This window comes from Montipora foliosa, unplaced genomic scaffold (assembly GCF_036669935.1).
Source record: "Montipora foliosa isolate CH-2021 unplaced genomic scaffold, ASM3666993v2 scaffold_382, whole genome shotgun sequence".
Taxonomy (NCBI): Eukaryota; Metazoa; Cnidaria; class Anthozoa; order Scleractinia; family Acroporidae; genus Montipora; species Montipora foliosa.
The window spans coordinates 232,501-245,000 of NW_027179682.1; the positions used below are offsets into that span (position 1 = coordinate 232,501).

Genomic DNA, 12,500 nt, shown 5'->3' on the forward strand with positions numbered 1-12,500 from the left:
CGATTGCATTATGATACTTGATAACGGTAGGACAAATATTTATCGCTGCGAAACTCAATTTAAAAACTTCACAGACTGGAGTTCAGATGAATCAAGGCGGTTCGATTCTTCTGTCGGTGTAGCGGATCTCAAATCGAGATTTGTGCCGCTCCACTAGCCCTCTAAACAGATATGCCGCGTTAGCGTGCGATATAGTTACATTGAATAAATTGATTTTAATTGATTAATCAATAATTCCCAGAGCTTCCCGCTTTTAAACATTGCCCGCTCAAAAGATTCCCGCTTTTAAAGATTCCCCCTTTTAAAGATTCCCGCTTTTAAAGATTCATGCTTTTAAAGATTCCCGCTTTTAAAGATTCCTCATTTTAAAGATTTCCCGCTTTTAAAGATTTCCCATTTTACAGATTCCCGCTTTTAAAGATTCCCCGTTTTAAAGATTCCCGCTTTTGAAGATTCCTCATTTTAAAGATTTCCCGCTTTTAAAGATTCCCCCTTTTATAGATTCCGCATTCCCATTCCCATTCCATGATTTCCCATTCATCGTATAGTCACGTCCGCAAGATTTCAGTTATTAGAAAACTCTACCATGTAAAATTAAGAACATCTTTAAGAACATTTTTAGACGCACAACGCAAAATTATATAAGAACGTTCAGCCTCCAAAAATAGACGGTTGCGGTTAGCGGCGGGAGCTCCGTTATTAGGCTTGGCTAAATCTATGTATTAACTCTGTGAACGTACCTCCAAATATATTTGCAGATTTTTGTTGAATGTAGGCCACCATAACCAACGCAAACATCCATTTTATCGGTTTCCTTAAGTTACCCATGATTGCTGGAAATTTTCAGTTCCTGTTCAACGACAATAAGAGACAAAACTGAAAGTTTACTCAAGTAATGAAATTTATGGGCAGAGAAGGGTAGGCCTGTTTAAGCACGCAAATTTTACTGTCCAAAATAGTAAACAAATGACAACCGAGACAAATCTTGGCTAAGACAAAGCATTTTCTCTAGTTGTGAAAGCTTCCATTTAGTACCACCACAAGCTACAAGAGCAAACTATATTTGAAAGTAACTAGTAGAAATAGCGACGCAAGATAAAAAGGAAACTAAAGTAATGACGATGAAATCTTTCAGGGACGGGAAATATTTGCATGGGTCGCTTGACGTCTGTACCTCAGTTGTGATGAGTGATCACTTTTTATTCAATAAGCATATATATTGACAAAAGGAAACCTTGCTAGAAAGTAGACAAAAGGAACCTACCCTGCTAGGTATACGTCTATCCAAATACTCTTGCAGAAAAACAAACACTCAGCTGTTGTGAACTGACTTATTCCGCGGAAGCAAAAGGGGGAAGGGTTTCAGTTGAAGTGTAAACAAGGTAGAACAAAAGATTTATGATCACAATCTACTTATAGCATTCATGCTCCACAATAATACTTCTGGATTCCCTCACGTAAGCATTCACCCCAAGCCCACGCAAATATTAAATTTGCGCGAATTGTTTGGCATTTTTGGCGATGATAGACAACGAAGCAGGAAGAGCCAACTAGAGGTAAGAACATGATTTACTTTTCTGTTCAAGCATTAGCGAACTCTTCAAAGCAACACGATTCAATCTGTCTTTACGAATCATAGAAAATCCATTGGGACAAACAATGTTTATATGTCGAAATAATGCAAACCATAATTTTTTGACGAGCAGACATTAATTCAGAACTTTGAATAATAAGAGTGCTGTTAATGTTCCGTAAAGAATTATGTGGCTCAAGTTTTCAGCTAGATATTTCAAACATATCAAACACGCTAACCTTAATTCAAAATCCATGCGTACGGTAAAAAAAGACCATTATTGAGAAGAGAGTCGGTTAGTTAGGCCCTGTTTATATGGTCTCGGGCACCCGAGACAACCCTTCCCCCGAGTTACCCTGGGCGAGATATTTTTCCACTCAGTTGTTTACAACATTCTATCAACTGTTTACATCAGGTGGGCGAGGCAACTCCGGAGGGCGAGAGAACTCGGGGAGGCGAGTTGTCTCGCCTCGGCAGGTAGGGTAACCCTGGCAGGCGAGACAACTTTTTCGCATATAAACAGTTTGGCTCGACTACCCGAGACGAGACAGCAAAGTCTTAAATGCGCACGCATAAAATAAAAGTCAAAGAAGCAACAATTTGGGGCCTGATACATGTTGCTAGCTTTTGCTTTCGAATGAAAAGGTTTTAGCCGCGAAAATTCTCACCGCAGTCAACGGAAACTCTCGATTCAAAAACATCCTTTTATTTAAACTACATATTTCCGCTCCGTTAAGATTGTCGGTCTACTTTCTGAACGGAAAAATGCAACTATACTTAACAAAAACGAACTAGAAAGAGAGAAGGACAAATGATGATACGATATTTGTTGCAGATGCGTTTTAAAATATATGCATAATTAAGTAGGATCAACTTTGTCTTGGACACGCAGATCTCATATAGACGCTCGGTATAGTTGTCTCGGGAAGGAGGGCTGTCTCGGGTAACCGAGACCATATAGAACCTGACTTCCTCTCAAAACTAAGGCTTTTCCACAAATAGGAAAGAAAGAACAGTTGCTGAGACTGACTTGCTCTTCCCTTCTGTTATCGGTTTCTGTTTAATATTTAATGGACCATTTCCGAGTTCCCTTAAGTCTCTATTTCAAGACGAGAAGGGTAAAGTCTTTGTTTTGAATATCAGTTTTCATTCATATTGAAATTAAAACTAATTACCATAAAAATTTCGCGCTTAGACGCGCTTTAAAAGATAGACTGACAGGAACGCGGAAATGGTCTATTTGTCTAAATTCAATCTGGGTGGCTTATGATAAGCTGTTAAATTTCATCATACTGCAACTACGGAACCAACCTATTCATAGTTCCAAATGTTATCTAAGTTGTGGTATACACATTTTTATGTTTGGTAGTTTTTTTCCTCAGTTCCTTGAAGATTTCAATGGACTCTTCGAAGAAATCGACTGTAATTGTCATAGCAGTTGTTTTGGCATCATTTTCATTCCTTGATTTCGCGTCTGGATGTTGCCGCCGCCGCCGTAGTGGATGTAAGTACACTGCTATGTGCAGTGAGAGTATATCATGAGATGGAAATACAGGATTTTACATGGCCGCACGGGGATACGGATTTTATCTTCGAGTGCTGTAAGATACTTCACTGCGCGCGATGAAGATATGATTTTTTAGTAAAAGGAAAAATCCTTGTATTTCATCAGTATCTATATACGCGTACTTCTGTTCATGGGAGAAACACTAGAAATACGAACAAGTTAGACACCCCAGCGTTCAATACAGCTGCTGGTCAGCACTCTTTTATATATCGAGCAGTAAAATGCTGGAACACGCTCCCTGAAAAAAATACTAAATGTGAAAGCTTATACAGTTTTAAATCTAAATCTAACAGTCATTTTTTACACAGTTTTTACGGTGCAACGCGCCTTACCGTGGCCACCCAACAAACTTTCACTTTTGACAATTACGTGTTAAGACGTCAACTCAACAACCCATGCAACGGTGTTCAACTTACAACTGTGTGAACTTTGCAAGGAAGCGTGACTGTCAATCAACCTCACACATCCTGATTGGCGGACAATTTGTAAAAATCTTTGTTAGGTGGCCACGGTAAGGCGCGTCGCACTGTAAATGAATCTATTATATTTTATTATATTTATTATAGTATTATTTATTATAGTTTCATACGTTTTAGATATAGTTATTTACTTATTGTTGTAAATTATTGCGGAAGAACCCATTGGGAGCTTTAATAAAATATGTTTTAATCGTAAAGGAGGAGGGGGGGGGGGGGGGGGGGGTTTTGGTGTTAAACTAATCAATTTTCCTTAGTCTCTCGGATCGGAAACCTTAACATCTCTGCAACTAAGATATATCACAGCTGCGAACATTCAGGCCAAGAATTTTTAGTTGAGGCCAGTTGAATGTGAGTACGGTAAACAGCCTGTCAGTGAAACGTTTTGCTGAATAAATTAACTAGTACCGCACTCATCACTACTTTTACACAAAACAATCACAATGGACTTAGACTGAGAAAGACTTACGAAATAGATGCCAACTAGTTTTTCCAAACCGGCTCCCTCCTTTGTTTCTAAGAGAGAAACGGAAATTGCAATGAAAGCTCCATCTATTAAGACTAAGGGACAAACACCTTCAGTTTGTTATTAATTCTGCGGGGAAAACAAAGATTGCATTTAATCCGCCTTCTTCAGACAAAGGGACAAAACCCTACTGAATTATAATTCAGTTTTCTTTTACGACTTCCCGTTTATCGAGTGGAGTTTTGCACTTATTTTGTTTGCTTGGTAAGTAAATATAGACTGTTTTGACAGCCATCTTTCCACAAATTTCTTTCATAAGCCTCTCTTCCTTGTCGCTTCCAAGATTTGCAAACCTCAAATGGGTGCTTTATCATGGCTATTTATAGACACGTCATGCATTCAAGAAGAGTTTCAGTCTAGAAATTGAAGTGTTATAAGGAGGCGTGTCATTTGAGAATAGATGGATCGAAGAGAAAGTAAAGAATATCATTAAATTCGCCTTAATTACTGAGACTAGAGAGGGAAAAAACCCCAAATAAGTATTCAGTTTCCTTTTTTAGTCGTGGATATCCACGAGTTTTGGTGAGACTGTATGCAAATTGTCACTCACTCGTAACGAAAATTGATCTAATCAGCCAATTAGGATCGATCACACTGACTAGAGCATAAAGAAAACTTCAACCAGCCAATTTCAAACAATCGCGGTAACTTTCATATCCACGAATAACGACAGAGGCACTTCGATTGTTTCTTCGAGAGAAACGCAAAATTGTTTCACACTCATCGCTACCTCAACACAAAATAATCACAGTGGACGTAGACTGAGAAAGACGAACTAGATGCCAACTAGACTTTCCAAACTTCCTCCACAATCCGACTCTAAATAGGCGAAGTACCTGGTGGTGTACTGTGGCAGTTTAGTCAGTCAGCAATCACTCGCAACACATAAAAGCACCATTTCACACAAAATAGTTGCTTGGCTAAGCTCCAAACTTCAACATCACTGACACTTCCGGTTCAATTTTCCCCACTCTTTGATAAAAAAACATTTCAAAAATAAGGCAGTCAAATTTGTTATGACACTTTCTTAAGATTCGTAAACTCTGTGTGATGTCTTCTGGCTCCATGTCGTGCTGCTCTCTGAGGTGGTTTCCGATTGCCGATCCTTTATGTTCTTCGATTATTTTATTCTTTTCCATTTTATATATTTTTAAGACTTTTTTACATATTGTATCACATTTTAGCGTTCGCCAAATTAAAGCTTTATAAAAAACATTTTTTTAGCAGACCCGTACGCTATAAAATTACCGAAACCAGACAAAACATTCAAACGCTGATTCCTACCGTTCAAACAAAAAAAACAAAAAAAAAAAGCTCGATAATTAATCAAAGTTAGACGGCGAAACCGTCTTTTGTTTACACTCTTTGGACGTATATTTCTAACTTTTTAACGAAGTGAAAAGCGCGCTAGTTTTTGACATTTTGTTTACAGCTATTTGGCAACTTTCTTTGAGATTTTGGGACATGCACATGCATTTGATCAGTTCTTTTCCTCTGAGTTTCAATATTTTTTTTCCTCGAGCTTCCTTTTTTCCTCGGATTTTTATGCCTCGAGCTAACTATGCCTCGAGCTTGATTTTCTGCCTTCAATGAAATTTAAGCAATCATGCCGATACTGCTAAAAGATCACAAGTTTCTTTAAGCTTTAAAAAAAAAACAATGCCAACAGCGCTAAAAGATCATAACTTTGTTCCCTTGTTGTCTTTTATGTAGGGTTATCTCGAGTGTGACTTTTCACATTGTCGTACATGGGCAGGTGGACGCACGCACAGTCGTAGGGTAAATAAAACCAGAGTTTCTCTCACAAATGGGTTGCCATACTGATTTTCTTACCAATAGCCCTTTTCACGGTTGGCAGTTTTCGCATTTGCATTACAATGTAATCTAACGTGGATGAGAGGCAATTTCGGGTTAAAACTACAAAATAGCCTGAAATTGCCTCACATACATGCTTGATTGTATTGTAATGCAAATGAGAAAAACTAACCGTGAAAAGGGCTATTGTGCTCCGCTAAAGGTGTTTTATTCGTCACAAGACACGTGTACATCAAGACTGAGAGGTAGCCGTAGAGGAAGTTCCATAGGAGAAATTCCGTGTGTCTAAACGAAGCGGAAAGGAATATTCGTGTCGATCCAAGTTTTTAGCTTTTGGCAAAAGCTAAAAAATTGGATCGACTTGCCGCCTGGTGGGTTTGTGTTGATGTAAAATGATTCGTACCAACCGGCAAGCGCTTTCACTTCAGCACAGTTTGCGAATCTGAAGAAAAGGGAAGGTTAATTTAAAGGAACCAGGTTTTATCTGCTAGCAGTAAGTTAGATTGAAGGAACATGTAGTACAATTCTCCTCGAATTACGCTGAGCACAACACGAACGACGTTTGGGTTTTTGAGAAGTGAGACATTTCTTCCTGTGGATACGAACGAAGTCCGTAGACGCTCATTTCTTTATGACAATCTAGTTATTGTGATCTATTTCTGCAGGTCAATTCAAGTTGTGATTGAAATCTTGAACCTTACGACGACTTCCAACCAAGTGTTCAATTAAAGTAGGCGTAAAAAGTTCCAAGGAATAAAAACTAATCTTGAGATTGAATAAGAATTAGCCATGTGAAGCTGTCACTGAAGAAAATGACGTCAGAGATTCAGATTGCATTAAACTTGGTAACCGGTCAGCAGGAACATGGAACATTTAAGCTCGCTGCACACAGTTAGGAAAGAACTGAGCAAACTGCTTCGCGAGGCGGTTTGCTCAGCTCTTTCCTCACTGTGTGCGGCGGGCTTAATGATGGTCGAAACTATAGAGGTTTTGGACGCAAAAGATACCATTTTCCTTTCGCGTATGAAAATATCCTTTGGATATGTTGCACTCTAAGAAAAGCACTATTAATTACGGGAATAAAAAAAGGTATGTTAATCGTAATAGCACTTTAAAGTTTTGATGCAGATCCCCATAGTGTAAGAAATGAAATTGTTTATGAACCAATGAACTCGGAAAATGAATTATTTACGACTTGCGGGTATATGGGTTTGATTCCTTTGTTAAGCCCTGGCCCAAAAGGAAATGTTCGGTGACCAAGCATTTTACCTTTTGTCCACCATGTTTCTTCTTGAAGATGCGGGTGATAAATACAATACAATACAATACATACGTAATTGACCGCTCCCCATAGGGGCTTTTCAGGGCCAATGAACAACAACGAAACGAAGGAACAGAACAACAACAACTGTTAAGAATCCCAACCGGCCGGAGGCAAACCAGTTGGCTATTTACAAGTGCAGCTGGGAATTTGAACCAGGGACTACCAGGAACAAATTCAACGAGTGGTCAGAGCGGGTCTTGAACCCGGGATCTCCGGATCTCAAGGCAAGCGCCCTAACCACTGGGCCACACTGCAGTCATCGCAGTTATGGACACTACTGCATGAGGCAGTAGTGAAAGTAAAGCCAGAAAAAAAAAAACCAGGCTTTATTTTCACTAATGCCTCCCTGGTGTTCATAACTGCGATCATCACTATCATCTTCATTTATTAATCCGCAGTTCAAATTTATGATATTCATATACTCACAGTCATTTGTTTATTCTTGTTTGATCGTGTTTGTTCGTCTTTGATAACTCGTTTGGCCAGGGCTTCAAACATAAACATGTTTGGACACCACACTATGCATATGTTTGATGATTTTCGGTCAGCAAACATTTCCCGTTTGGCCACTGAGGGCTTTAGGAAACGTTGCTGAAAGCTCCATAACGGAAGTGTGACACATGCGTTACATTTAATTTACGCATGGTGTAGTCTTTTAAGAGTAATAGACCTTGACCTGCTTTCAGGGCCAATTGTAGCATCTCTCGTATGTCTGGGAAAGGCTTACCATCGAAACGAAAACAGAATCTGATTGCAGGTTAAACACTCCTCTTCAAAACAAGTGGTCATATTCTCTCTGTTTAGCAAACCCACACAAAATTATCAAAAGCAAGTTCCTTTTCTTCTGTATATCTTTCGTTAGTCTGTTGTAGTATCTTGATTAAATTTTGCGCTTTCATTTGGCCGTTTTCATGACCGTAATTTGGTTGTACATTTTTATGATTTCAATTTATTACATATGTAGAATATATGTCAAGCGTTATGCACCGGTCAGCGGATTCACGAAATGTTTAACAAGAGGCGAAGGAGTAAAATCAGCCTCACACCTGTAACTCAGAAATGGCAAATTACCAGTTTTCGGGATCACGTGACCGTACGGCCGTCCATACGTTCTCACCACAAGAAAACCGACGCGAATCACATACTTCTACTTTGCAAATAGTTTGGACTTATTTTGGTACGGCTTATTTGTTATGGAATATTGCCATACCCCCTTAAACTGGAAAATTGTTGTTCCTATGTCTTATTCAACAACAGGCTTATGGAATTTACTAAATTAAAAAAATAAATAATTGCGCGTCTCCGCTTTTAGGCTTGACTATTTTATAAAAGCAATAGCGGACTTTTTCCGTGCTTACATAGCCTCATCAAAACACGAAGGGAGTTGAGAGAATTGAGACAATAATGCAAACCCGAGACAAAGTCACGGGTTTGCAGAACTGTCTCGAATTTCCACAACTTCCCTTGTGTTCAGATGAGGCTATGTAAACACGGAAAAAGTCCTCTATTGTTTTTATAAAATATTTCTCGACAGTAGTTCGACAAGTGAAGAAAAATGCTGTTTATTTACTTCTTGATAGAAATAGATTTTCTTGATATGCGCTAATATTCCCTATCAGCCAACACATAACCAATCCAAATTCGTGTGATGTCACAACCGTGTTAACATACTCTCATCTAAACACAATTATTGACCAATGAGAGAGCGTGTACTATTCTAATTATCTTATAAATAAATACACAATCATTGCTTATGACAGAAGCGCAGTTGTAGCCTGTGGCAGCATCTTCTCCTACTGATGTCTCTCGCACGATTTATATGAAAAAAAACAAAAACTCCTACTCACACACAAAGACACACTCACGCACTCAAATAAGATATCAACTATCACAAACAAATAAGTATCATTTTTATCAACTGTATTATTCAAATTTTTACGAATCAATATCTTACTTTTTAAACTAGCTTTCAATATTCGTGCCTTTGCTTTTGACAGCATCAAACTGAGTAAGCCGTATTCTTTACTTTTCTCTTCCATTAAGCTCCAATTCACGGTAATTGGGGTCCATGGAAACCTTCCGACTGGTACTTAGTTTCTTGCTCTGGAGGTTATCGGACCAGATGGCGCAACTGCAACAATCCATCTCCTGCCTATGGGGGTAGGCGCTGCAGTGGTGACAGCACGTGGGCAATCGATTGTGACGAATGTAGTAATGGCAACGGAGGATGTGAACATCGCTGCGTGAATTATCTTGGTTCTTATACTTGCAAGTGTTACCCTGGCTACAAACGTCGGGCAAGCGACTTCAGACGATGTGACCGTGAGTTTTACTCATTTTCTCTTTAATTTGCATCAGTGACTTCGCTAATAATTCAATTATAATATTTTTACAATTACAACTACTGCTGTACAGTAATGACGAGCAGGGACTGGGAGAGGCAAAAGGGGAAACAGAAACATTAGGCCCTAAAGGGATTTTGAGTTTATTTCTTTCTGGCTCAAACAGAGATGATCAAATCTATCGCAAGACAGCTGACTACAGAAAGATAACGAATACCCGAACAATCATTTTCTCTAAAATTTCAGCGTTTTCCTCACCCTGCGCTAGTACAGCCAGTTGTTTGCAAAGAACTTTTGGCCGCAAGTCGAGTTGATTCAGTGATTCTCTGTGCGATACAAAATATGGAAATTAAAAAGAGAGTTAAAAAACTGATTAGCCAAAAACTGAGTAGGCAATAGACTCTTAGTCGCCCCGACTTTTTCAAGTTTTGATCGATCAACTGCACATGCGCGAACTATGACACTGTCCTAAGTTCAAATTGTAACATTGATTCAAATTCAAATTCGCACTGTAACGAACACTTGCTACTGCAGATGATCGATGTCTTGTAAACTCACACTTGTTGTCCATTTTTTACGAATACTAGTTTGTCTGTCTGCTTTTATCGAGACCAAAAGGAGTTTAATTTTTAAAGTAAGCCAGGTAACAAGATGTGGTAAGTACGAAATCTATAACAACTGATAAATGGGTGTTTCTTTGTTCAAAGGAATTTTCAAAACGTCGTATGGTTAACGTATTTCTCGCTCTTTTGAGTTTCGACACTTAAAGTGAAGCGCATGTCTTTTTGTTTGTTTTTTGCGAGGAATTACTTGTGCTACAAGCAGCTGGCCATCTCCTAGCAACGGATACTCGTCATGTAGTGGTGTCTCTCAAGTGTATTACGGAACAAATTGCATTGTTACATGCAATCGTGGTTATAGAATCATTGGGCCCTCGGTTAGTCGCTGCGGTAATGATGGAATATGGTCTCCTAATTCAAGACCCAACTGCCAAGGTAAGAAGCTTGAGTCTAAGATGACTTCTGGCCTCTTCTGATTCTAGAATTAGAATTATAAGAGTCTATGACTTTTCCTTTCTATAATTGAAACTGAACAAGCGTTGTCTATCACTTTGAATGTGTTTTGTGGGATGTCGATTAAAATACGAATTCTAAACACGCCGACATGTTATTCACCTTATTGATGAACGTAAACATTCTGTTATTGGGAAACACTTGAGGGAAGTAACATAATCAGGTGACGAAAGATCTTCCCGATCATTGTAAAGAAATGCCGCGGAAAGATAGATTATTTAATACATAAAATGCTCTTCATCAAAACAAGAAACCCTAGATTGAACACTCAATCTGACTCTATTTAAGCAAGACGATTTACTTGATATTTTTAATCATCCTCTGCACCTCCCAATCTACTGTTTGATCGTATGCACTGAGCTAAAACTGCATAATTTGAAGATGATGACGTCGAGTCATCGCCAAAATTTCATTCACCATTGCTGATTTGTTCATCGAATACCTCAATTATTAGAACTGGAACTGGCTTTGCTTTAATAATCAAAACTTTTATCTGCCAAATGGAAATGATTAACATTCAAGTAATCGATTTATATTGGCCACGTAAAACGATTCTTGTGTAAGGGTAATACTTCGTGTCACCAACACCTTCGCCAGTACCATCAACATCATCATCTTGGAAGAATCGCCGAAGGAAATAAAAAACTGAACACTCAGTCTTCTCCATCTCAGAAAGTCGAGGGAAATATGGCAGAAGGTGAAACCGCAACTTGTGATGCGTCCTTTTAAGAAGAACCAACGCTATCGCAATTGCGAGATATTTTAGTTACTCTGGAAAGCTCTGTGGCGGCAATATTACAAGACAATGCTAATCTTAGAGGAGAGCTCTCGCAATTTAGAGCGACCTTTCAGTCACATGGCCGCGACATTGAGCAACTTAAGACGAAGCTTGCGAAGGTCATAAGTGAAAATCAAACACTTAGGACTGAACTTGATCAAACGAGGAAAAAGTTAAAGGATGAACAAGATGATACATCGAGAATGCTGGTGGAGCTGGATGAACTAGAGCAGTACAGTAGAAAGTCCTCCCTGGAAATTTATGGATTACCGGAATCGGCGTACGTGTCAACAGATGAAGCTGTGTTGAAGTTGGCAAGAGCTCTGGACGTAGAAATATCTTCAACTGACATCGACATCTCACACAAAATCAAGCGGAAAGGTAAAACTTGTATCATTGCTAAATTCATCAGCCATAAAACTAAAACGAACGTGTACAAGAAGAGAACTAAACTGAAGAACATAGGTTTGAAAGATATATTTCCTAGTTTCGCGAATACCACTTCGCCCGCTGATTCATCACGTATTTTTATTAATAAAAGCTTGACAGCTTATAGACGAGGTCTCGCGGCCAGAGCAGCCAAAATGCGACAGGATAGCGCTATTCATAGCTTCTGGACTATAGACGGAAAGGTTCTCGTTAAAACTTCCCCAGAAGGGTCTCCGACCAAGATTGTTGATGAAAACGGCTTCAATGATCTATAACTGCCACCAGAGAATTTAGGTATCTCGATTCTTATTTTTATTATGCTTTGAAATGTCTTCTGTTTAAATCCTTTTTTTTTTTTTTTTTTCAAGTTGTCTTTGGGAGGGAGGCGGATGAAAGAGAGCTCGTTTAGAGCTTTTTGGCTCGATAGGGTATATCACGCTATAAATTGAGGTTTTCAGAAATGTATCTGTTGGCGTTCTGTGTATTATTATTATTATTATTATTATTATTATTATTATTATTATTATTATGCAGCAGTAAAAACTATCTGTATGCTATACAGTTAAAAGGAACACAGGGCGCCAAGGCGTGGCCTGT

The 12,500-nt window shown here is 38.8% G+C and overlaps 2 protein-coding genes across 9 annotated transcripts in view; one reads left to right on the top strand and one right to left on the bottom strand.

The window, feature by feature from the left end:
• The window catches only part of LOC137987712 (uncharacterized), an 82,795-nt gene extending 78,641 nt beyond the window's left edge, over window positions 1–4,154 (bottom strand). Inside the window, exons 1-2 of one of the 3 annotated variants that reach the window (XM_068833784.1) lie at window positions 4,086–4,154; window positions 741–850 (exon numbers count right to left, since the gene is read on the bottom strand). In XM_068833784.1, coding sequence (XP_068689885.1) covers window positions 741–828 — 88 coding nt within the window. In that variant the 5' untranslated portion in view covers window positions 829–850; window positions 4,086–4,154. Of the gene's footprint in view, window positions 1–740; window positions 851–1,264; window positions 1,373–1,812; window positions 1,922–4,085 lie in introns of those variants that run through there. The other 2 variants (XM_068833785.1, XM_068833783.1) reach the window with 2 other exon arrangements.
• Window positions 1,453–12,500, top strand: part of LOC137987709 (uncharacterized) — a 104,250-nt gene continuing 93,202 nt past the window's right edge. For 4 of the 6 annotated variants that reach the window (XM_068833779.1, XM_068833781.1, XM_068833775.1 and 1 more), the window contains exons 1-3: window positions 2,837–3,077; window positions 9,325–9,603; window positions 10,427–10,618. In XM_068833779.1, coding sequence (XP_068689880.1) covers window positions 2,972–3,077; window positions 9,325–9,603; window positions 10,427–10,618 — 577 coding nt within the window. In that variant the 5' untranslated portion in view covers window positions 2,837–2,971. Of the gene's footprint in view, window positions 1,557–2,836; window positions 3,078–9,324; window positions 9,604–10,426; window positions 10,619–12,500 lie in introns of those variants that run through there. The other 2 variants (XM_068833776.1, XM_068833777.1) reach the window with 2 other exon arrangements.